Raw genomic sequence first — 26,330 nt, 5'->3', positions numbered from 1 at the left:
TTTTATAGGGTTACTTTAATTTTAACATCTTGCATAGCCTAATAATTATAGCTTCTTTTAAAAAAAAATAATTATTGCTTATGATAGGAAAGAGTTTCACATAAATCATATCACACCGAAAAGTGGGTAGTCTGCCATTGCGCAAGTCGTTACAAATCAGAATGTGTACAAACCAGTACCGAGAAGTTATACAACAACAAAACGCACCTCGTCTGCTTCAGTCCAAGGTTCTCAACGTATAAAAAATTAAGGTAACACTTTATTTTGATAGTCCACTTTAGACATTCTTCTAACAGTAAGTAACTTTGTAACTACATGTCAACTAGCAGTCATTAGAGTATTAGTAGACTGTCTGCTTAATATCTTTATTTTGATGGGTCCACAACATACTGACCATGAGAAACTTTGCAAGTATGTCAACTTATTCTACTAACCCTAAACCTACCCTACTGAGAGTTAGTAGACATGTAGTTGCAAATGAATGAGAATTAGTTGACATGTAGTTACAAAGTTACTTATAGTTAGTAGAATGTCTAAAGTGGACTATCGAAATAAAGTGTAACCAAAATTAAAAACGGCATATTTTCTTCTAAAACCAGCTTAATTGTTTCATTTTGTAGTCTACTACTAAATAACACATTTATCAACATCAACTTCATACATAATAAACGTCCTATTGAGAGAATAAAGTATTAGATATAGAAAAATTCTTACATATAATCGTTTTCGTGGTGAGTTATTAAAACGGTTATATGCTCAATCACAGATAATCATAAGGAAAATATGGATGGGACAACACGGGAGAGGCTGAGTCAAGTTCAGGGTGTCCCATTACTAGAGCGGGTGGTGAAGTACTGGGCAAGAGTGGAAGAGTTCCAGGCGTCAAAAGAGGATTTGCTCATTGCCACATATCCTAAAGCAGGTAGAGTACAAAAAAAACTGAAAACAACGTGATAAAAACAACACAGTGCAAAGTGAACAATGAAATAATCCTGTCTGTAAAAGGAACTACTTGGATACAGGAAGTAGTGGATAGCATCCTGAATGACGGAGACGTTGAAAAGTGCAAGCGAGCACCCACTCAGGTGCGCATGCCATTCTTAGAGATAACTGCTCCTGATGGTTCAAGTTCTGGTATGTTTTCTAGAACCAAACACTGTTTAGCAACTTCAAATCTATAATTTCATGCAAGGTATATCCTATGCATCAAAAAAATTCAACTCTAATGTTATAGGTATAACTAAGTTGGAAGTTATGGATCCCCCTCGTGTTATCAAAACTCATCTTCCCATTCAGCTTGTGCCTCGTTCTTTCTGGGATGCTGGTTGCAAGGTTAGAGGGTTAGAATTCACGGGCTGTATTGAAAAATACAATATAATGTAAATGCTAAACCCACTTTCATTTTTCCAAAGGTTATATATATGGCCCGTAATCCGAAGGACACTGTGGTTTCATATTATCATTTTGACCGCATGCATCTTTACCAGCCAGAGCCTGGCCCTTGGCCACAATATCTGGAGAAGTTCATGAAAGGGGAATGTGAGTCATGCATACTGCAGTTAGACTCTTCACTACAGCAATTGCCTTGTTTTGTGTAAAATGTGAATACGCTTAATTATGTTATCTTAAATGAAGATCTCCTAATGACTGTTTTTTTTCAGTGGGTTGGGGACCCTGGTATGACCATGTTAAAGGATACTGGAAGGAAAGGCATAACAAGAAAATCCTTTACATATTTTATGAGGACATGAAAGGGGTCAGTCAGCTTTCTCCAAAACATATATTTATATTACATATTTTTTCTTGTTAAAAAAGTAGTTCAGCCAAAAAATTTTAATTTAAATTTGCTGATATATACTCAGCCTCAGTCAATTTCAAATGTAGATTGTTTCTTCATCTGAGCAGATTTGGAGAAATGTAGCATTACTTCGCTTGCTTACCAATTGATCCTTTGCAGTGAATGGGTGCCGTCAGAATGACAATCCAAACAGCTGATAAAAACATAATAATAATCCACAAGTAGTGTAAGTAATTCACAAGCTGCATGTCTGCAAAAACAAATCCATCATTAAGATGTTTTTAACTTCAAACCATTCCTTCCATCTAAAATAGAGAAAGTCCTCTATCCATAACATTGCTTTCTCCAGTTAAAAAGTAATCTTGTCTGAATTAGGAGAGAAATATGCACAGATCAAACACTGTTTACAAACGAAAACAGCCCAAAAACTGTCCAAAACTAACAAATATGTTAGTGGATTTTGATGTGAGAGAACAACAGGTGATGGACTTTTTCACAGGAGGAGATGTTATTATGGATTCATATTTTGGCCAGAAGCAGTTGTTAAAGTTAAAATGACTTGATGGATTTGTTTCTTAAAAACATGGAGCTTTTCACTTCACAAAATGTTCATTGATGGACTTGCGTGGATTACTTGTGGATTATTGTGTTGCTTTTATCAGCTGTTTAGATTCCCATTATGATTCATAAGTGATAAGTGATATTATACAAATTTGTATTAAATCTACATATTGAGTGGAGTCAGTTTTCAGCAAATTTTAATTTTGGGGTGAACTATACCTTTAACTTTTTGAGCCTATATGAAAAGTCTTAGTATTTGAGACTAAGTATGAGTATTTTAGTAATTTGTATAATTTATAATTTCAGGACCCTGTTCACGAAGTAACCCGCATTGCTCAATTCCTTGGACGACAGTTGTCAAAAAGTACAACAGAGCATATTGTGCAAATGACAACGTTTTCTGCTATGCGAGAAAACCCCATGGCAAACTACTCAAGTATCCCAGATACAATCTTTGATCGCACAGCCTCGGAGTTCATGAGAAAAGGTGATTTTTATTTTATTAAATATGATTGAGAAACATGTTATGAATAATTTAAATTGGACTTGTTCTATTATTTTTCAGAATTGATATTTATTTTATTTGATAGGTGACGTTGGTGACTGGAAGAATCACTTCAGTGCAGAAGAGGATGCTGCATTTGAGGAACATTATTACAAAATAATGGCTAATTGTCCTATTCCAATACGGTTCACAATATGAAAGACTGAAATGAAGTGTGTTTGTTTTCTAGTCCAGGAAACATAATTACAATTTCCTAAATAAATGATTATTGTTAATGCAATCCCACATATGTTTCTATTTTTCCTCATAAAGTACATTGTTGGGCAACAAACTGTAATCTTAATGTACTACTCTGGATGGGTGGTAACTGTTGACTGTTCAAAGCTCTTGAATGCATTGTACAGTTCAAGTCCCCTCATAAAATCTCTGGAAAGTACACATGATATCAGTTTATGGAAATGAAAGTAATCTCCAGCAGAGGGCAGAAATTGTTGTTGTTTTTTTTATTTCATATTTTTACAATTTTGATTCAGGAACAGACCTCAGAAATAATTATGGTAATACATTAATATCACAACTTTGTGGCTGTAAATAAACCATACAGTTGTAAAAACTGATTAAGGCCTAAGTGACCTTTGAGACTTTGCTACCAAACCTCCAACTCTCATATTTGCACTTGATAAAGGTTATACGTGAGTGAGGTTTGCAAACAACGCAACTGAAAATAACAAAATAAGGTCAGTAATATTGATGATTTTGATTTGTTAAGATTTAGTTTTGTGTGTGTGTGGCCAATTTGAGTAGTATCTATGTTAACAAATCATTGGTGCATTAAACAATTTCTCACTCACATAGGCATGTTGTCCTTCCTTTCCCGGTTTCTGCCAAGTGTTCCTACTTGGCTAACACCAAGTGCTATTCCTTTACATAGTGTTTTACTAGGTGAGTCATGAAATGAACATTCTGTCACAAATGTTCAGTAATAAAGGAGTTAATTTACTGATATAATTTTGATAACAATAGATTATTTATTCACTTATTCACACATAAATAGCTAATAGTATTTAAAACATGATCTTTTGGTATAATCTTGCCCTGCATGGTGAAATTATATATATATATGATCTTGTGTTTATGTTAATTACAGGGCTTGTGGGTGCTTGCGGAATATGGGTTCTTCGTAACCTTTTAAAAACTTACTTGTTTGTTGAGGAACAGAGGTAATATTTATATGTGCTATGTTGTCTAACCCATGCTGTATGGCTAAAGATATTTGATACAATATTTAAATAATAAGATACAACAGTTTTTGTGTTGATGTTTTTGTACATTTCACTTGTCTGTTCTTTAAGTATCGCAGATCCTGAAACAGACATAAAACGACGGAACAGACTAAATGGTGGATTAACGGAGAAAATTCAGTTCTGGATCCTAACAGTGGTTCTTTCAGTTGTGGGGTCTCGCGTTGTATCCCTAGTAGTTTTAGAGTTCTCTCTTAGAGCCATTTCAGCAAGGATCACAGGAGGATCAGTATGAGCATAATTTATTTGTGACATTTAATACATTTGTGCATGACAACTCAAAATCATTCTAGATCAAATGTTCTGTTTCTTTTTGCTTAGGACTCAATAATTGACCCATTGTTACTGCTGCTTGTCCAGTGTCAGTTCTCCTTGGGCTGTGCATTAACCTGCAGCCTCAATTTCCTCCATGAGGGGGCACCGCAAGGCTGGCTAAGCCTGCTCCTTGCAGTTGGACTGAGCTGGTTCTTGGCAAGCAGGTGCAGCAGAGTATGGCGACATGTAAATACAATGTATCCAATACATAGTACACAGCCCTACTGTGGACTTTGCATTGGACTATTAACCACTGGCAGTTCTATATTAACCTGGCTCTGCAGTGCCCTAATTATAACTTTTAGTGTATCTGGAATTGCTGCGATATCAAACATAAACCAACACTTTCTATCAACCACTGAGGCTCTGAGATTTTGGACCCCACTCACAATCTGCTACACTCTGCTGGTTGTGTACATGAATGGTAAGACAATCAAATGGAAAAATGTAATGGTTTTAATACGGTTCTGTTCACTGAATTTAAAAGCACAGCATTTATTTGAAATTATATAATTGATATGTTGATTATTGCATAACTTAAATTGATTAATCGACCCTTGCGGAATAAAAGTATTAATTAAAAAACAACCAAAAAAAAAAAAAAAAACTTACTGACCCCAACATTTGAACAGTATTGTACATTTCATGGAAAAACTGGCCATCTTTTGAGTCTAATCATGAGTATATTATTAATCGTTCAGAGGATCGACATCATCCGCCTGGCCAGCAGATTCTCAATACAGTTGTTGTGCGACTGGGTGGGCTTTTTGTGTTACTGATTACAGTGGGCAGCTGGTCAGATGTACTCCATGTTCTAATCTGCTTCACTGGCGAAGCTACATGCCTGTTTACATCTCAAGACCTTTTGGAAGCCATATATCAGGTTTGAACTAATAATTGACTGCATTTCTTCATCTGATCCCCAAGGCATTCAATAGATATTTTGTGCATAAAATGTAATAACATATTGTATTTTCACAGCATGTCACCTACGTACCTGAAGGCCCATTAAAAAGACCTGGAAATCGGGGAGAACTAAGGAATCTCGAAAGGAAACTGGACTAGGCTTGGATGAAAACAAACTTGACCTATATATTTATATGTTATACACACAAACACACATCTCTGCAAAATACAATCTAGGCTGTAAACACAATCCCATGAGGGTCTGTGGTTTGCCTGAAAAAAAGCTTAGCTACATTTAAGTATTTAAGAGATATGTGCCTTTCAATTCCTAAATATTTCAAGCTGATTTAATCCATTACCATTTTAGTACTGCATGAAAAAAACATATGAATGCCTTCCATAATAATAAATATAGCTACTCAATATCTGTATGTATATGGTGAAATACATTTCCTCTACACCTATAGGCCTATTTATATAGCAAGCAATATTAATTTTGATTATCTATGACTTGGATAGGAACAGTAAGAAATTTGGCCAGGGTCACCCTGGCATTATAATAAAGACAACGAACACAACAAAAACAGTTAAAAGTAGCAATTACACAAACTAAATAATTGCTTCTTGTCTTTTAACATTTTTTAGCCCTGTAACAATTCAGTTCTGTCAATTCCTTGGAAGCAGCCAAGCGCTAAAGAAGTTCAACTGAACTTGAACCCCAGAATAGCTCCACTGGAAACAAAATGGCCGCGGCGCTGTCATTTCTTTTGTTGTGCTGGGTTTTGTCTGCACTAGGTTATGCTCAAAATGGCGTCATATTTCAAAGCATAGATATGATTTCAAAGAACATTCTTTCGATAACTGGCGCCAAAAATGAACAACTGAACATTCAAGAACGTCGAGAATCTGATTGTGACGCTTAAATCGCTCTGGTATGCAATCTATATGTGTTTAATTCCAGGACGATTTAAAGCGCTCAAACATACAAGGACAAAACATTTCTCTCAAACGCATTCCACATTGTCGCTTTTTTTGTTTACAGTCCCGTCGTTTCCTCTGTCGAATAAATACATTACAATTATTCTTATCAATTTGCTAAAGCAATACATGTCTTCACGTCCTTAGAAGTTTGCCACACCGTCTTGTGTTTAGGAGCAAGAAAAAAAGCACATTTGTTGTCCCAAGTATCCAGGGGATTCATTTATTGTATAACATACAACATTGTTTAGGCCTAAAGTGCGTTTTTTGTACATCCAACGTGCAACCAATCCCAAATCCAATCCCAAAAGAACTGTCAAAGAATTACATTTTATTAGTTCTAATCCATAAATATTAAGGATTTAGGCAGATCCAGAAAGTCCGTGCAATTCCAGTAAAAGCTCAAGATTGAATCTGAAGATGTGGCTTGCTCAAGTTCCAGAATGTTCTGCTACTCAGAGAGTTTGTGGTGATCGCTCTTTGTCAAACTCTCTGTGGGCGTGAAAAGCGCACGCGCGATTCATCCATTGCGGTCCCCGTTTTGCCGCATTCTGGCGCATGCGTGAACCAAATTATCCGCCTCGTGCATAGTTGGAAAACAGACAAATGTTTGTTTTAATAAGGAAATGTTACATGACTGGGCATTATCTTGGGTGTTTCTTCAAGATGGCATTTAACTGCCACAATAAGCTAGTGATTAATCATCGCCTTTATTTACATTTTGGACACGTGATCCTAATTGTTAACAGGCTGTACTGTCGTTAATTATTAATCTTACATACGACGCGATGCTTGTCTTTCCTGTTAACTAATCATGTTAAAGTCATCGTTGCAGTTAAAAATGGGACATATCCGACTATTATAAGGGAGAATCATCCAGTTGGCTTAATTATTTCCGCACTAAATACACTAGTTCAGCCGACTACAGAGGATCTCATTATGTCTTTTGTTTTGACTTGCGAGTTGTAAATAAAACAGACTGTTCCCACCTGGATTTTGGGAAAACAAATGGATGTGCAAACGTATACAAAGCAGCAGTACTGAAGCTAGAAATACTGCTAAATACACCGTCCTGCCACTGACTCGTGAATAAAGAGTTTGCGGTAAACCACACGTCTCACATTTTACACCCCAAGATTATGATTAACTTGCATTTTTCAAATCCTGCTCTACAAACAGGCTGCCAAATGTCATACTAAAGCAAAGGCAACCAAGTCTGACTTTTACCTTGCAACCTAAACCAGGGCATTAACCCAACGTACATGCACGTTTTAACACTTAAAAGTGATTTACAATATAATATGTCATGTCCGATGATTTGATCCATGTGGTATTCCGAGGGCTCATTGCATATGCGCGATCTCGTGATGAACCGGAGCGCGCTCCTCGACAGCAAGGTTGAGGCTCTCGTAGTCAACACAGCTTTCAAGCGTAGTGTCGAGTCAGAGGAACTACTCGCCCACCGTAACACACATTCAGCCGGATTTAACTCAGTAAAATCTTCTGTATGATCGGGGGACACCAAAACGCAGTATGGTCCGGGAAACCAGACATTTATGGGTGGGGAATTTACCAGAAAATGTACGAGAGGAAAAAATTATCGAGCACTTCAAACGGTAAGTGACGATTTGCTGAGAGCGAGACAACATCCAGCAATGTGCTTCGTTCAAGTGTTTGGGGGAAAACAATAGCAGCACACCGGTGCAGAGTTAAACACCTTAAACGTGTGCCACAACTTTCGCAGCAACGCTGCTATTGAGTTGGCTTGTTTTGGCTCACTTAACGTACGCTGGCTAGCGAGTTAGCTTTAGAGAGTCGCAGTCGTCGCTAGGTTGCTAATTAGCACGGAGGGTCGCATACAAGCGCGTTACTTGTAGCTGCATTACTGCTGGCTTCAACTTGCGTTAATTTGCAACCCAGATGTCAGTAGCGCTATTGAAAGGTTGTAGCTAACGTTTGTTGCTTGGTGGTTGAAAATATACTGCGAGCGAGCTGAATGGGCTAACGTTAAATGCTGTCTGTATTACTATAAGCATTACAGTGGGTGTTGTTTTGAGCTCGGCTCAGATGTGATGAAAAGGTGACCGTCAGTGGCTGCTTCTAGGAGAGGTCAAACAATAGCAGTGTGGAGATACTTTCAAGGCGAGTTTCTGTCCGAAAATGTTAAGGATCAACCTGCAAATGACCATTTGTGTCAGTTTATGAACATGTGGCGACAGTTCCTATTACTGCACCAATAGGACGTTTACGTTAAGTTGTCAGCCAGAAGTTTGTGTATGGTGGTGAGGTGAATATACTCACACACATGGGCTGTTTAGTATGGCAACAAGGCATGATATTCAGTGTTAAAAAGCATTTAGCGTTCAAAACCACCCACTTACTCGAGGGGTTTAATGTCTATTTCTCACCTGTTTCGATTTAGGTAATGCGAGGTATTACACCAATACATCTGACTTTAAAGTCGGTTGTTTGATTGTTTATATCGTCTCAAAACAACTTATTATCGCATACATCTCTATAAAAGGTTGGCTATCTAAATATACCCAGCTTTATCTGTATAGATACAGTATAGTCACGTAAAGCGAAACTAACGTTACATCGCAAGTCTAAACTAACTTACATGATTGTTTATATCGTCGCAAAATGTTAACTAACTTATATCATCGCCCAGCTCTATGCGACGAAGGTATTATAAACAGTAACGTCATGTTTTTCGCTAAATCCCCTTAAAACAATACAAGTTAGTGTAAAAAGCGCTGAACATATAGAATTGACTTGACTAAAGGCTGTATAACGACTTTATTGACCACATTCATTACCTACACTTATGCATATAGTCTGTCAGGCACATATTTGTTCAAATACAATCAAAACACACAGACGAAGTCTTTGAAAAATGCAGGTGTGACCGAACTCCTCATAATGTTGTTTTTGTTTGGTTGTGTAGCATGTATTGTGCTGGAGATGTTTAGGCTGAACATCATAACAATACATAGCAAGATATTACTTTGGAGGCAGGCACTAGTATGAGAGAACCTACATATAAGATTTGTGTAAATAATTGATTCATTTTTGACCCACCGCTTTTTTGTCTCAACGCCAGGCTTTTGTTGTCTATTATTTAGATTTGAATCGTGGTAATAACGGTCGCCCCTTGAATGGGAACTAACTAAAAACAGGCTCATGCTCAATTATGACGGAATATTAAAGGAGAAATAGTTTTCTGTTGTATACAGGAAATAAATACAGATATATAGATGTGTATATATATATAAATGGAACATATTTATGTACCCCGAAGTGATTTGTGTACGGTGTCTGTCAAAGCTCAGGTCAGTGCGGCAGAGGTACTTATTGAAGATGGGGGACGCGAGAATGAATAAGCAGTGTGAATAGCTTTGTAAAATGGCGACTGAGATTGTGTAGTGAGTGTGAGAACTGGTGTGTCAGACAGCTGCTCACCTAGAGCACCCATTTGAATGCCTATTGTTTATTACACATTTTCATATTTGTCTTACCACCTGTTTTGTTTAAATTAAGGCATAGTATATTTACATGAGGCTTATACAAGCACCATATTTCAAGAATTGTACTGTAAAAATTAATGTACGTTTATTAAACATGTCCAGAAGAGGTAAATAGAGCAGATGAAAACATCGTAATGACGTTTCAAGCCAGAATGATTTGACTGAATTCTGGCATTCACATACACATATTGTGCAGCAAGATGCTATTTTGCAATTCTGTGGTGCACCAGAAACAGGCCATCAAAATCTGATATTGGTTTTCTTGTCATAAGTATTGATGTATTCAAATGAAGGGAGATATTACTGGCATATGGTTGATGCTACTCATACAGTGGTACATTTTTGTGTGATGATGCTGAAGGCAGGCTGTATTTATTTGAATAGCCTTATTTACATATTGCACAAATGACTGGCATGCAGGTTTGTTTTCACTTAGTCTTTTTCACCATCTAATCTGCCCTTTGCGGATTGGCAATATGTATGATGGTTATTCATATCAGCATAATTGATTGCAAGTATCATGCAATGCGATGCATTTGTGTTGGCTACAATTAAATACCTTTTCTGCTATTTTTTTTGCTTTTTTAGGTATGGACGTGTGGAGAGTGTCAAGGTGCTCCCGAAACGTGGATCGGAGGGTGGAGTGGCAGCTTTTGTGGATTTTGTGGACATTAAGAGTGCTCAGAAAGCTCATAATTCTATCAACAAGATGGGAGACAGGGACCTACGCACCGATTACAATGAGCCAGGAACTATTCCCAGTGCAGCTCGAGGCCTGGATGATAACCTGTCCATAGCCACTCGTGGGCGGGATGTTTCAGGGTTCACAAGGGGGGCGGGGGGCCCTGTGTATGGGCCCCCTGTGTCACTCCACAGCAGAGAGGGACGCTTTGAACGCAGACTAGACGGGTAAGTGGACATAGTTTTTCTGAAGGCAGGGGGACCATTCGTTTCTTGTAACTCATCTCTCCCTCCCAGTTATTTCCGTCATTAATTGAGCTAATTTATTGTTTTGGGGGCGGGTGACATGAGGGAAATTAAGAGAACACACTGGAGGGTATTAATTTGGGCATCACGCTTTGATGGTTGAGGTCTGTCATCGCTCACCGTGTAAAGCGAACCAGTTTTGAAGTTTGTCAAAGCATGGTGAACATGCACCAAAATTCATTATCTTTATGTAGAGATTAGCGTGCCTCTGCATGCGGATTCTCTCAGAGTTGGATATCGCTGCGAAGAGAATCCAGGGCATGTTTCGGATATCAAAATATTCCGGGATTTCTGGAAGTGAGAACGAATCCGTGACCGTGGCCTTACCTGGAATTGCCCTATTCTGGAGTACTGTACCGCCCAAGGTGGATTAATGGGTTACATCATGTGTTTTCGCTCTGTTATTGTAACACGATTACGGTGTTGATCAATTAAGACCCATTGATTGGTAATTGGATTATTGAAATGGGTGGTTTAGGATCAGTTCTTGCCATTCCTTGATCTGGAGCGCTCTGGATGGTATTCTCTGGATACTTAATCACACTGGATTAATACTACCCAATGACAAGGATATTCTATCACTACGGTTTCTTTTCTCTTTTTTTTCGGGATTATTTGTGGTGTTAGGGTTTGCCTTTTAATTACATGGGAGACTTCTGCCATTGATCAACATGGTAGAATGTGACAGAAACGCAGTGAGCAAATCTCTTTATTTATTCATTACTTATTTCTAGACCATTTAAGTTCATTTTTGCTTTTTTTTTCCTAAATCCCAAAGAAAAGAAAAAAATCGGATTTAAATGTAGCATTTGGTCTAATATACTGAAGAAAGAACTGATTTTTGGATCCACAAAGTAAAGCATGGAGGTATTGCTATTGTGGGGCTAAAGACATCTCGATTTGGATGTGAAATATGCCACTGGATTACAAAGCCCCATAATGGATCTGGGACTACAACAGACGATGGATACATTACAGTTAAGAAGAAAGTCGGTTTCTCCTAATGGACTATTCCAAAGCCAATGGATTATTGATCTCTTTTTCCAAACATCAATGAAGATTCCACTGGGATTTGTAAAACATTGATCGAATGCCCATTTTTTTCAGAGTTGACTTGGATTATTACCATTCACAGCGATTAGAACATTGGTACCTACCTTGTTCTGTTGGGATATCAGAGAAATGAACTGTTTTCAGCTGTAAGGAGGTGGTGGGATAAGGTTCCAAATAACTAAATCAATTTTTTTTTAAATGCACTGAAGAGGGATTTAAAAGAACCGAGGCATCATGCAGAAAAAAATTACATTTTCATGTTTTTAAACATCTACAGAGATATTTCGCTTCAAAGGACTAATGAAAATAAAGAACACAAGTAATGCTGTATGAAGAACAACATTATGGATTTATATTTTTGGACTTCTTTCTCCAGCCTGTTTTTGATCTGATGGGGATTTTTTTGCACTGAACTGAGTCGGACATTCTACCTCCATATGCTTTTCCCATATTGATATTGACTTATTTTTTAAGATGCATGGATTCTTTTTGGCCGAACTATTAAGTTGGATCCTGAAAGATAAGGATTACTTCGTTGTTTTTTTTTCTTCCCATTTTTACATTCTACATTTTTAACCCCCTTTTTTGCTCACAAAGTTCTGTCTCCCTAAATTGTATTTGGAATTGTAGGTCGGGTTACCGCTGTCTGAAAAGGTTGGTATGTTCTGCCCTGTGTATTTTAGCTGTTCTCTAACCCCTAGTTTGATCCCCTGTCTTTTTTTCCATCTCCCACTAACAGATGTAGCTGTTAAACAGGCTGTTTTTAGTAGCTTGTTGGCATTTGCAGATTTTGTTTACCTCACTTTGCTGTCCCTTTCCTGATTCTCACTCTTTTTCACACTCCCTGGCTTTTTGCCTCTCTGCTTTACCTACGTGAATAATTTGAATATTGTTTGAGGCTTATCAAGAAAAAAAAAGGTTCAAATCACTTTAAATAATACAGCAAAGCTAGCCAAACACATAACAGCTCTATGAAAATGAAGGAGATGGCAAATGAGCTGTGGAGTGTTGTGATGCAATGTGTCACCACTGTTTGTCAGTTCTTGTGGAAATTACAGGAGTGGACTATATGTACTGTAAAGGTTGATCACAGTCAAGTTACACAGCTGGCTTCACTAAACAAAAGCATCTTTTTCTAAAGGAAACCAAACTTATTTAAATTAGCTAGGTCTGATTTGTTGCAACATGCTCACTATCACTCACTGTCAGGACTAACAAATACTTATTCTGGAGAAACTGCATCTTAAACTTTTAATGGAATTTGTTAGGTGTCATTTCAAACTTTTAGTGATTAAACATGACAGAATTTACTTGTATTATAAATAGCTAATATAATAATGTGTAAATCTGCTATGTTGCTTGGCAACCATGCAGTTACTAATGGTCAGTGGTCAGTATAACTTTGCGAAATATTATTTTTATTTTGATTATTGTCATTATTAATAATGCTGTTGGTAGCTCTGTTGCAAGATTAAACAGACTTTAGGTACATTGCTTCTTGTCATGCCTAAGAACAATTCTTAACCCTGGTAGTAATATTGTAATAGACTACCTCTCATAGGTTAGGCTATTGGTTATTAATATTTTCTGTTGCACAAGACTATTCAAGTTTGAAAAAGTAAATGAATAAATTTTTATTTGCAATTTGATTATTTGTATAAGTTTAAATACCCAAAGATTTATCATTGTAAGATATTGAAAAACTGGCTGGTAGATTGACTGATTTAAAACTGTTACGTGTTCTATAAAATTAGCAGAACTCATCAGTATATCATTTTTAAAATATACAAATTAGTGCTGTCAAACAATTAATCGCATCCAAAATAAAAGTTTTTGTTTACATAATATATCTGTGTGTACTGTGTAAATGTATTGTGTATTAATGCACACACATGCATGTGTATATTTAAGAAAAATGTTATATTAAATATATTTATATATGATATAATTTATATGAATAGAAGTATATACATGTAAATATTTTCAAAATATTTGCTATATGTGTGTGTCTTTATACATAATAAATATACAGCACACACACAAACATATAGATATGTATAGTGTGTAAACACAATCTTTTATTTTGGATGCGATTAATTGCAATTAATCATTTGACAGCACTAATAAAAATATTACTGCTTTTTCCCTCAGCGATTTAAAAAATATATGTAGTTTTTGACTGGTTTTGGAATGATTGCAGTTATGTTTTAATAGTTTGAAAAGGGCTACTGAAACTGAAAGTCTTCAAGTGTTTCAAAATGGCTATTATAGTGAAGCAAGCATAGAGCTTAGCGTGTCATGGCGTTCCTTTTACTCGTTCCATTTCATTATTATTTTGTTCCTCTTTGAAAAAAAAAAAAAACATGGTTTAGAATCACTCTCCACATGAATTATTATTCTACAGCTTTACCAGAACAAATGATGTTGGAGCGTATTATTGTAAAAGACCTTTATTCCAAAATAATGTTTTAATAACCTGTGGCTTTGATTTTATTCTTTGAGAATGACTTCATTGTATTCATGAAACCTCATTCCTTTTAGTTAATTAAATCACAAAATGAGGCAGTAATATGCGGTTATGTCATTCTATCATAGAAGGAAGTAGGTTGTCTAGAATTTTTAATTAAAAGACATATTTGCTTTATTATATTCAGGGTAATACAGAAGAAAATAAATATCTAATTGGTCATCTCTAAGTGTAATGTAATTGCAATTTCTCACTAAAAAAGACAACAACGGTAGTTTTATGCATTAAAAAAATAGTTCATTTTAGTTATCTAGAAAATTGTAAATTGCCATTGTAAAGTAAGTGAATCTCCGGATTTTTTTTTTTTTTTCTGTACCCTGTGTAACTTGGAATGTGACTGACCATGGCATGCATGACTTTTGTCATGCATTATTTTCTTCCCCTTTGTTTTCAGTATGGATTCAGTTTGATTTCAGAAATGCAAAAAGAGTAAATTGCAAAAGCAAAATCCCAAATGAATACCCAAACAAAAAAGTCCAAGTTGTCCTGACCTGGTATCAGTATTTGTATTGAATGCTACAATAAAAGACAGTCCAAGACAGCATCTTTCCAACATGCACTTGCAGTCTTATGTTTTGTTTAAATCACTCTTCAACGCATGTCACTTGACTCGTATGCCTGTCAGGGATGAAAATAACATTCATTTCATTCTTTCCATTTTTCTTTGCCATCCTCCATCCCTTTCCTTGTCTTGTAGGGCTGCGGAGGGTCGGGAGCGGTCTTACGATCACAGTGCCTATGGACACCATGAGCGTAGCAGCAGCAACAGCAGCAGTTTCGATCGCCAACGTCACTATGAGACTGATTATTACAGAGACTCTAGGGACCGGGCCCTGAGTAGTGCTAGCGGGAGTGCCAGTTCTGCCAGTGGCAGCATTGGAGGCAGCTCATCAGGGGCCAGTGTTGGTGTTGCAGGGAGTGTTGCAGGAAGCAGCGGTGCTGGTGGAAGCAGTAGCAGCGCTGCTGGAGTAGGAAGTGGCGGCTCGACACCGGGAGGCATTGTCTACTATGGTTCACGAAGCCGGAGCCCTACTCGTTTTGAGACTGCAGAGACTCGTTATGAGCCCCGTGCCCGTGAAGCTTTCACACTCGCCAGTGTGGTCCATCGGGATTTATACAGAGAAGAAAGAGGCAGACGAGGAGAAAGGACATACCACCACAGTCGGAGTCGTTCACCGCACTCTTCGCAATCACACAATCCATCTCCACAGAGGCTGCCGAGTCAAGCAGCGCGGCCAGCACGCTCCCGCAGTGGCTCAGGATCCCACAGTCGTTCCTCCAGCTCTGACTCTGTCAGCAGCACCAGCAGCAGCGGCAGTGGCAGGTAAGTGCAATAAAGCATCTTGGTGCATCTCTTTAGCATATCGATGCCAGGACATTTAAAATAAAATCTTTATATGTTAAAGGTAGGGATGTGCACTACGACTAATTTGATTGTCGTTTAAACGGAAGTTTTGTATCCGACTAGTCCAGGGGTGGGCAAACTTTTTGACTCGAGGGCCACATCAAATTTTCCACATTAAGTGAGGGGCCGCATAATATGTTTATGACAAATGAAGCTTTGATTTTTATTATTCTTTTTAATTCTAAATTGACACTCACTTACTACTGTATAGGGATGTGCGCTTCGTCTAATTTGACTGTCGTTTAAATGGAAATTTTGTATCCAACTAGTCGACTAGTCTAAAAGCTAGAAACCCCCCAAAAATGAAATAGGTCACGATTATGCCGTAATAGGTAATTTTTTGACCTATTTTTTGCAAAAAAATAGGTCACGATTATGCCGTATGCTTGCCTCGCATTATCATCATTTAATTTTAGGCAGTCGTTAAACAGAAAAAAAGAAAGAGCATACACTCAACATAAACCAGTGCATAGCTTATTTATTCAGATCGGCTGGAGCAATGCAGAAATGGAAAATCAATCAATAGACTGATAGAATTCTTCATTTTCATATAAAGTTAGCCAACATATAAAAACAAAAGTAAAAAAAAAATAGGAACGTTTATCAAGGAATAGCATTAAAACGGCTTTTAAAAATGTACGTTACTTCATGTTGGCTATATTGTCTAAAAACAAAAGAATGCTAGTTTTACTTACTCAGACCATGCGCATTTGTTCAGTGAATTTAACACGTTAACATGGTCTGGCGAAAGCCGGGACTAGAATATTCTGCACTTAAAAAAAACTCCGCGCTCGGCAGGAACTGAAGTCACAGGCACGCAGAGAGATACAAGCAAGCAGACAATTTCGAAAAGAGCCTGAAAATTCGAAAATTGCAGCGTGGAAGTATTTAAAACTGTCAGAGAAAGATGCAAAAATTATTACAAGCACGAAGCACCGACAGCGAGAGACTGCTTAGCGCTGCATCTCGTGTCTCGGATGAAAAGAGGAAGAGGTGATTGTTGCTGGCTACTGTGACGATTGAAATCGCGAAATGGCCTCAAACGATTAGTAAATAAACTGCAGAGTTGTGTGTTTTGCACAAATTGCATGTATTCAAACAGTGCAGCTCGCGGTGCCAGGGTTCAAAATCCAAAGCGCAAGAAAAATCTGCACTAAAACACTGTTACTCGTCATTTGCTCAGTAACATTTTTATAATTCTTTTAGAGACGTGACAATGTGATACGTGCGTCAAATATTTTTTCATTTAAATATCTGTATGCTGTTGTCAATAAAAAGAAGCACTAAGATCTTCCTGCAGGTTTAGATCTAAGTAAAATCTAAGAAAAAGCAACAACTCCATCAACATTTATAAATGTTAGTATTGTAATTTTACTGTTCTTTAAAATAAAAAAATTTAAAAAACAAGATAACGATAATAATAAATACCCTACAACAGCTCTATACATTTATTATAACATTCACAAAGTGTTCAAATTGGGATCTGTAATATATTCTAATGTTTTGAAAGTCTCTTCTGCTCAGCAAGGCTGCATTTATTTGTGCAGTAAAAAATACATACCTGATTCAAGAACGGGGGTCTCAAAAATGGCCAAAAAAATATAATTTTTAGTAACTTACTAATTTTAAATTGTGTATAATGTATTATAGAATGTTAAAAAATGTTCAGTGTTAAGTAAATATTTTTTAATTGTTGTTTTGTAATTGTTTTTTTTTTTATTATTTGGAAAGCAGGACAAAGCAGTAAAAAGCACATTTTGGCTATTTAATTAATGCAATTGTGAAAAAAATGGCAAGAATGGGGAAAAAATGCAAAAAAACGTGTTTGGTATTCGGCCTTCGGCCCAGCGTTTCATTTTTGTTTGGCTTCGGCCAAGAATTTTCATTTCGGTGCATCCCTAGATTCAAGATTCAAGAGTTTTATTTGTCACATACACAATTATACAGAGTATAACCAGCAGTGATATGTAGGTCAGGTCCGCTCCAAGGACAGTGCAATTATAAAGTATACAAATATTAAGAGAAGAAAAGTAGAAAAAAATAAAAAAAATAAAAAAAAATAAAAGAATAAAATAAAAAGATAGATAAAAAAATATAAATATAAATGTGCAGGTCAGTATGTTGTTGACTTAAATAGTACTAAGAGGAATGTGCAAAATAATGTGCAAAAAAGTTGTACAGGGTATATAATAGCAGCAATATGAGGTAGAGAAAAATTATGAATAGCTTATTGATATGGTGATATTTACATGGTCAAGTGATGTTATGACACAGAGTTAGAGTTTAGGAGCCTGATGGCCTGGGGGAAGAAGCTCCTCCTAAGTCTCTCAGTTTTTGCCATCAGGCTACGGAAGCGCTTACCAGATGGAAGCAAAGTGAATAGCTGGTTACCAGGGTGATTTGAGTCCTTGATTATTTTGACAGCTCTATTTTTGCAGCGTTTGAGGTAGATGTCCTGCAGAGAGGGGAGAGTAGACCCTGAGATGCGCTCAGCTAAGCGCACAACTCTCTGTAGTGCTTTGCAGTCCTGATTGGAGCTGTTTCCATACCACACTGAGATGCACTGAGTCAATACACTTTCTATGGTCCCTGAATAGAAAGTTTTCAGGATTGCTGGTGAGACCCTGAATTTCCTCAGCTGTCGCAGATGGTACAGTCTTTGCCTGGCTTTCTTTACCTGAGTTTGGATCCTACTTTACCCTAGGGGTCATAGTAGGATACTTCTCAGTTGCTAAATTGCTGATCTTTGGACTTAATCCACATGCTCATGTAATGGCATGTGATGGCTTTGTTTTTGGTGGTCTTGGTGATCCCCAAGGTTTTTAAGTGGTTGATAACAATGGATACCGATTTCAAAATAAGTAGGCTAGTTAGTTGGAAACGGTAAACATACTTTTGTTGTCGTTCAACATTGCTTATCACCCAGTCAACCTTTACTGTTTTTAAAGATTCTTGTTGCCTTTTCTTTTTGTATTAAATTATCACTAAAAGCTATAGTACCTTTAAAAAGAAACCAGAGATGTTTAAAAAAAAAAATTTCACTTACAATGAAGAATATTATGTTAATCAGCTTTCTACTAAATTGATTACAGTTCTTATTGGTATTCACCCATTTCAAGTCAGTAAGTAGTCTGGGCGATATGAGCAAAAATTAATATCTCTGTATTTTTTGGCTGATTTAAGGTATATGGTGTATATCTCGGTATACACTTTTGTATTTGGATTAAACAAATAAAGTGAATGTAACCATACAGGCATATATTATGTTAAAAAAGAGATAAAATCACATCACATTCTAACATAACATTGCAATCTAAAAACAAAATTAATGCTTTTAAAGCAGAACTAAAAATGAAAATAATAAAAAAAAGCACAGACTAATTGAGTAAAAAGGCTGTTTTGATTACCACATTACAGTCACTTTACAGTTAGTGCTATCATACAAATACACTTACTTGTAGGTTGAAAATTCTACATGTCACATTTATTGTTTATTAACTACAAATATTTCAGCAAAATTTATATTTTATTCAGAATTATTGCGCTCCTATTTCATTGCGCTCTCTTTGGCGCGTATGCGCACTGCGGCACTCGTTAAATGAAGTCTGTGACGTTTTTTAATCTCAAAGCAGAAGGCTCATGCACTTCTGACAGCAAAATGGAAGCATTTCCATGGCTTTCTAACATTTACAGATGGAGAATATACCTGTGAAATGTAAGTTAGGCATTTAGGAAAACAGCACATCTCAAACACATTAAACAACGCGTCTCTGTCAGCTGCAGACACAGCCTTTCTGTCAGAGCCGTTTTAAACTGAAACTAAACTATAGGCTTCTATTCTATATAAGTTTTTATTTTTTTTTATTTTAAAGCCCTTCATATAAAGTTTGTCACATGTTTAGAACAAATTGTATTATGCACTTTCTCCGCAGCAGCTCAGTCTGTGTCCTCCGCTATATTTTCAGATGCGTTCGTTTCAAACCACTGTAACTACAGTGCCCTCCATAAGTACTGGAACAGTAAAGACAAAATTGCTCTATTGGCTGTGGAGTCAAGACATTTGCTAATATGATTAAAAGATGAATATGAGACAAAACTACAGAATGTCACATTTTATTATTAGCCGTTTCAACACATACATGTATTATCAAATAAAAAGAAAAGCACTTTTAGAGTTCATCCCACTCATTGATGTGAGCATAAGTATTGGGACAGTTGAACATAAGGCAGATATAAAAGATTAAAAGCTATTATTTAGTTGCAGATCCCTTGCGCACAATCACAGCAGTGAGTCTGTGACCCATAGACATCTCCAGACTCTTGGTCTCATCATTTGAAATACGTTTCCCAGCCTTTAATGCAGCCAATTCCAATTGTTGCTTGTTTTGGGGAGTTTCTGCCTTTACTCTCCTCTCCAGCTGGTGAAATTCATGTTCAATCGAATTTACATCTGGAGATTGACTTGGGCAATCTAAGACTTTCCATTTCTTTGCTCTTATAAATTCCTTGACTGAACTGGCAGGGTGGTTTGGGTCATTGTCCTGATGCAATATGAAGCACTTCCCAATGAATCTGCTGGGATTTTCTTGAATATTGGTAAGCAAGATGGGTTTGTACCCTTCCAAATTAATTCTGCTACTGTCATCATACATTAAGTCATCAGTAAATTTGAGAGGGCCTGTTCCAGAGACAGCCGTGCATGCCCATGCCACGACACCACCTCCATCATGCTTTACAGATGAGGCTGTATGCTTGGGATCATTGCAGTTCCCTTTTTTTCTCCACATTTTTGCTTTCCCATCACATAGATAAATGTTCCTCTTTGTCTCATCGGTCCATAAACACCGTTCCAAAACTCTTCTGGCTCACCTTTGTGCTTTTTTGCTAACTCTAATCATGCCTTTCTATTTTTGGTGCTGGTCAGAGGTTTGCATCTTGCTGTGTAGCATCTGTAATTCTGTGTCAAAGTCTCCTGAGGACAGTAGATTGTCAGAGCATCACCCCAGCTTTCTGGAAGCTGTTGGTGATTTTACAGACACGTCTTTTAGGATTCATTTTCACAGCTTTTATGATTTTTCTGTTTTCTTTCATCAACTACTGTCGTTGGTTGCTGGTGTTGCTGGTGGTTTCCAAACTCTTGATTTCTCCATGCCTTATTTTTTGCTAGAGCTCTGACTGACTTCCTCTTTTCTTTTAGCATCCAAATTGCTTGCTTTTCTCTCAAAGTCAGCTCCCTCATCTTCATCCTGGTTTGTGTGTGTCATCATCGAATGCAAGATTCAGAGTACAGAAGTAATGGATATAACTGATACGATACATTCCCTGCTTTTAATATCTGAAGAATGAATGCAACAGGACACAGCTGATCACTTAGAAAGACCTGTGAGGCAACTGTTCCAATACTTATGCTCACATCAGATAGAGGGATGAAACTCTAAAAGTGCTGAACTTCTTAGCTGGTAAAACATCTGTTTTGAATCACCCAATAATAAAATGTGACATTCTGTAGTTTTGTCTCATATTCATCTTTTAATCATATTTGTAAATGTCTTGACTCCAATCAACAGAGCAATTTTGTCTTTACTGTTCCAATACTTTTGGAGGGCACTGTATGTCTATATAAACGGTATTGCCTTATATTGTATCGCTTATAAAGAATATATCGATATATCGTACAAACACGATATACCGCCCAGCCCTAGTAAGTAGTAGATGCATCTTTGGTCTGTGTATAAATTTTCTCTCACGCGTGGCCACCAATATCTTTCCTCTTTTTTTTTTTCCTGTAAAACTGATCATGCTCGGCAGATTACATAAAGATTGTTAGTGTACGGTGAGCAACCTTTTGTTTATTTAAAGGGGTCATATAATACGACTTCACCTTTTTAACTTTTGTTAGTGTGTAATGTAGCTGTGTGAGCATAAACAACATCTGCAAAGTTACAAAGCTCAAAGTTCATTCACAGGGAGAAATAGTCTTTTACAGAATTAGCATAGCATCGTCTACAGCAAATGGCTGGGAAGGGACTGCAACAAAATATTTCCGGGTTAGTGACATCATAAACACAGAGAAACCCCGCCCCCGGGAACATGCAATGAAGGGGGTGAGGCCATGCTGCGCTGCTTTAGAGAAGAGGAAGAAAACTATGGGTGCACGTAAAAATCTATTCATATTAGTGTTGTCACGATACTGGAATTTCTAACTTCGATACGATACCTTGAAAAATATCGATATTCGATACCATTTTCGATACCACGGTGAAAAAAACTGCCACAATATTAAGGGGGTAATTTTTTAAATTTAAAGATAAATGTAACAAGTCGAGAACATGCGGTATATTTTACATGAACAAAAAAAATGTCTTGAGGTACTGCATTTGTTGATTTATTTATTAATCTTTTAAATTGTTAAATGTTAATTGAAACTAACGTTTACTAATACATGTACTAATTAAAATCCAAAGTTCTATTTGTTGATATTCTCATTTGCTTCATAACCAAAATATTTCCAGATATAGGGCCCTATGAAATCAGTTTTATTTTTCCCCAAATTCCGTTTAATTTTTTTCTACATTCAATTTTTAATTTTTCTGGATTCCGGTTTTTTTCGGTTTTAATTTTTCTGGACTTTTTTTTTTAATGGTCAAATTAAATGCTATTAATCTAAAAGCATGTCTAATTCATTAAAATCATGAAAATTATACAATTTAACATTTAATTTATTAAAAGTGTAACAAAAATGACACGTTTAGGGCCGTATGAAATGTTTTGTTTTTTTCTCACCTTATGTTTTATTGTTACCAAATTCTGTGTTTTAGCATATCTATTATTTGAATGCATACAAACAATTTTTATTTATTCTTACAGTAGCCTTATGAAATGTGTTTTCCCCCTCAGAAATTATGTGTTGTGTATTTAAATTTTACTGGATATCAGATGAAGGCATAAAACAATTTTAATTAATTTATATTTGAATTAATGAAAATTAAACATTTACATTTTTGGCAAATGAAGGGGATTTACTATTAAAATAAAAATATTTTGTGATTTATTTCTTTTTAAAAAATTAACAGTAGTAGTAAGTAGTAGTATTATGTACATTCTACTAAATAATAGTAATATAGCCTATTTCTGGCACACGGTCTTTAATAGGCTAAGTTAAACCGAACTTTTATTTTGATGGGTTGCCGTGATTACTTCTAAAGTTCTGTGTGTGTATGATATGACGCTAGTTTTACTCAAATTAAATGGTAAAATGCTCGTAAAGTGCCTTTCAGATCAGTTCTGGAGATATTGTTGATGTATTTATGTCCTCATTGCGACGGCAGACGCTGAAATCACCACGAGCGCCACATTAGTAAACACAACCGCACGTGCAGCACATTCACACAGAGACGCGCAGAACATGCAGGATTTATATTTAAATCGACTTTTGCAGCTTAATATTTACAGATACTAGTCCATATCGCGATTTGATTTAAGTGTAATGACCTACTTTTGATTAATTCATCCAAACTTTGACAAATTCCGTGACATTCCGCGTTAAACTGTAAATTCCGTTTTTATGACTGGATTCCGTGCGCGTTCTCTGCATCGCGGAGATCATAGATCCCTACAGATAGCGCTCCTGCTGTGTTCTTTAACAACCAGAGCAGTCATCTTTCTATTCACTTCACTTTTGCTATTTAACCAGAGCGAAGGAGACGAGTGCGGTCACGTGTGGTGCTTGTCAACGCGCCTTTGGAGAGAAGTGAAAGTGACAGCTCGGCTAGTATCGGTGTATCGATACTTCGGGAAATTAATATTGGTACCGTTCAGATATTTCAGTATCGATATTTATTGAAATATCGATATTTTTGACAACACTAATTCATATACTGTATGAATCGCGATTCTATCTTCTACACTGCAAAAAATGCTTTTCTTACTTAGATTTTTTTGTCTTGTTTCCAGCCAAAATATCTTTTAAAAAAATCTTAAATCAAGAAGTATTTTCTAGACCAGTAAAAATGATTGTCTTGATTTCAGAAAAAACATGTCAAAATTAATCAAAATTAATTCTTGATTTAAGAATTTTCAGATATTTTGGCTGACAAAATCAAGACAAAATCTAAGTAAGAAAAGCATTTTTTGCAGTGTAACAATTCTAATGTTTCAAAATCAATGTTCTAAAGTAGTGGTTCTCAGGCCCCATTTACACTAGTGCGTTTTTGTTTTAAAATGTTTTAGGATAAAAACGATCCTTGTTTACACTGGCGTTTCCGCTACGTTTCAGAAACGATTTCCGTCTACACTACACAACCTAAAACGCATGCCACATGAGCATTCATGCATGCACAACCATAGATATGTGTACGTAGATCTGTATTATTTAGATGGCGGATGTGTCTACGTGCTTGGAGTGGTCTAATGGGGAATCTACCCATACAATATCTATGGGTACAACAATGCGCGTGATGTTATTGTTTACACGGTCATCAAGGATATGCAGAGAGAATGTGGGCAGCCACACCATCGTTTTCAAAAGTCTCCATTTTGGTCTATTTACACTGAAACTGAGTTTTCAAACTAAAACCCGGAAAACTGACCCTGGCGTTTTAAAACTAAAATGGGGTCTGCAGCATTTTCAAAAGTCTCTGTTTTCGTGGGTGGAAAACGCCGGAGTAGTGTAAATTATAAGCGTAACCATTGCAAAAGTTATGCGTTTTAAAATGGAAACGCACTAGTGTAAACGGGGCCTCAATCCTGTTCCTTGCATTGCCCTGCTCTGCATCTCTCTCTCTCTCTCTCATTCAGATCATCAGCTTTTCACATAGCTATAACCAGCGTTAAACATGGATTCGCATGCGGTTGCCGTACTGTATTAAAGCTTTAATCAGAATAAAACCGTATATTAAAAGCTAACATAAGCAGGAGCATAATAACAGCGTATCTAAAAGTATGAGACAACAAAAAACATAGACCTACCATTAAAAGCCATGCTTGCACAGGGACCGCGTGATCCTGTTCACTAATATCCTCTGTGTCTCAGTCGGGCTCAAATTAAGTAAAATAGACCACGCCATTGTTTACAATACAACCGGAGCACATGCCGCTGAGCTGAGCGGCGGGATTTTTAGATGCACACTAGAGGTGGTTTAGCCAATCACAACACACTGGGCCAGCTAACCTATCAGAGCCCATCGTGTATTTCTGAGGGAGGGGCTTCATAAAAGCAGGAAATGATCAGCGTGTTTATCAGAGAAGGGACATAGCGGTGTGAAATAACGGTAATTTATGTGAAAAATAATGCGTTTTTTAACAAACGAAGCATTAACACATGTTAGATTGCACCCCATAAACAAAATCAAGCCTAGAAAAACTCAACCACCCCTTTAACTTTAACCCCTTACTTGTGTTATAATACATTGAGTACATTGATTTTGTACTTAATCAAACCTCTCAACCACACCAGTTATGTAAATTTAACTATTTATGTGACTTCTAAATCAAATTAACTGCACTAGTGATAAATATATTTTTTACATTATATTGTTTTAACTTTAGACATTAAAAAATCTGGGGTTTTTTCTGAGCCATTTCTGCTGATTCTGTGCTGTAAACCAACGAAGCGAATACTTCTTATGAAAATATTTTTTTTCTCTCATTCCTGACCCAGTTGCAATATGCCGAGCACTTTGAGTTGGCATATTGGGATGCCCTGGAGCGGATATGTGTGTAAGCCATAACTACTCTGGTCAAGCATTGCCCCCAGCAGGCTTTGGACTATAAATTTATCTTTGTGGGAATATCTTTTTATCCTTGACTTTTAAAGTGTAGGAAATGTTTCAGGACAAATATTTAAACCGTTATGGATGCCCATATCAAATGGAGTGCATTTAGTTAGATTTCCTCCTCTAAACATTTAACTTTTAAGCATATCCAAAGACCAGAAGCCTTATTGTTTATGTATAAATCTAGTAATCAATCTAGTAACTGAACAACAGTTCAGTTCTTTAATGTTTGGTACTTTTTTTTTTTTACGTGGAGACTTTTTTTTTTTTACTTTGGCTAACATAAATATAGCCTGGGTAATCACCTGCATGTTATTGTTAAACAGCTGGGTGAAACTGAAATTCATAGACTTCTTGGCTTGCACCTCTGTGCTGTTGACTCTTTATAACCAGGAAATATGGAAATGTAGTAGTCGAGGTGCTTTCTCAGTAAATCATTACCAGTTAGAGGAAGTAATTGGAAACCAGTTTTAACAACAATGACATCATACTTAAATGGTCCAAATGTTGAGAAAGACGTCTATATAATTTTCAGTATTTTCAGCTGAACTATTCCTTAATGACAACCCCAATGTTACGGAGTCATGAAGCTCTAAAGGCTTTTTCACACCAAGACAGATGTTTTGTGTGATAAACAATTTGAATGAATTCCAAAACAGCGTGAACATTTGCATGCCAAAGCAGCTCTCTCGTC

General features: G+C 36.6%; 2 protein-coding genes across 2 annotated transcripts in view; both read left to right on the top strand.

The window, feature by feature from the left end:
* The first annotated feature begins 166 nt into the window (after positions 1-166).
* On the top strand, positions 167-6,815 carry LOC306860085 (uncharacterized protein). Its single transcript, XM_079401610.1, has 14 exons — positions 167-251; positions 767-922; positions 1,006-1,134; positions 1,235-1,332; positions 1,413-1,539; positions 1,662-1,756; positions 2,666-2,846; positions 2,950-3,033; positions 3,720-3,806; positions 4,012-4,084; positions 4,217-4,394; positions 4,487-4,904; positions 5,182-5,363; positions 5,462-6,815. Exons 2-14 carry the CDS (start codon positions 784-786, stop codon positions 5,543-5,545), a joined length of 1,875 nt encoding a protein of 624 aa, XP_079257736.1. The 5' UTR covers positions 167-251; positions 767-783; the 3' UTR covers positions 5,546-6,815.
* Positions 6,816-7,728: 913 nt separating this feature from the next.
* The window catches only part of LOC306860029 (msx2-interacting protein-like), a 33,555-nt gene continuing 14,953 nt past the window's right edge, over positions 7,729-26,330 (top strand). Inside the window, exons 1-3 of the mRNA XM_079401551.1 lie at positions 7,729-7,980; positions 10,480-10,800; positions 15,156-15,782. Of these exons, the coding sequence (XP_079257677.1) occupies positions 7,898-7,980; positions 10,480-10,800; positions 15,156-15,782 (1,031 nt within the window). The 5' untranslated portion in view covers positions 7,729-7,897. The remainder of the gene's footprint in view (positions 7,981-10,479; positions 10,801-15,155; positions 15,783-26,330) is intronic.

Source organism: Barbus barbus (genome assembly GCF_936440315.1).
Source record: "Barbus barbus genome assembly, chromosome: 40".
Taxonomy (NCBI): domain Eukaryota; kingdom Metazoa; phylum Chordata; class Actinopteri; order Cypriniformes; family Cyprinidae; genus Barbus; species Barbus barbus.
Note: the sequence above shows the minus strand (reverse complement) of the source record. Positions and strands in the feature narration are given on the sequence as shown.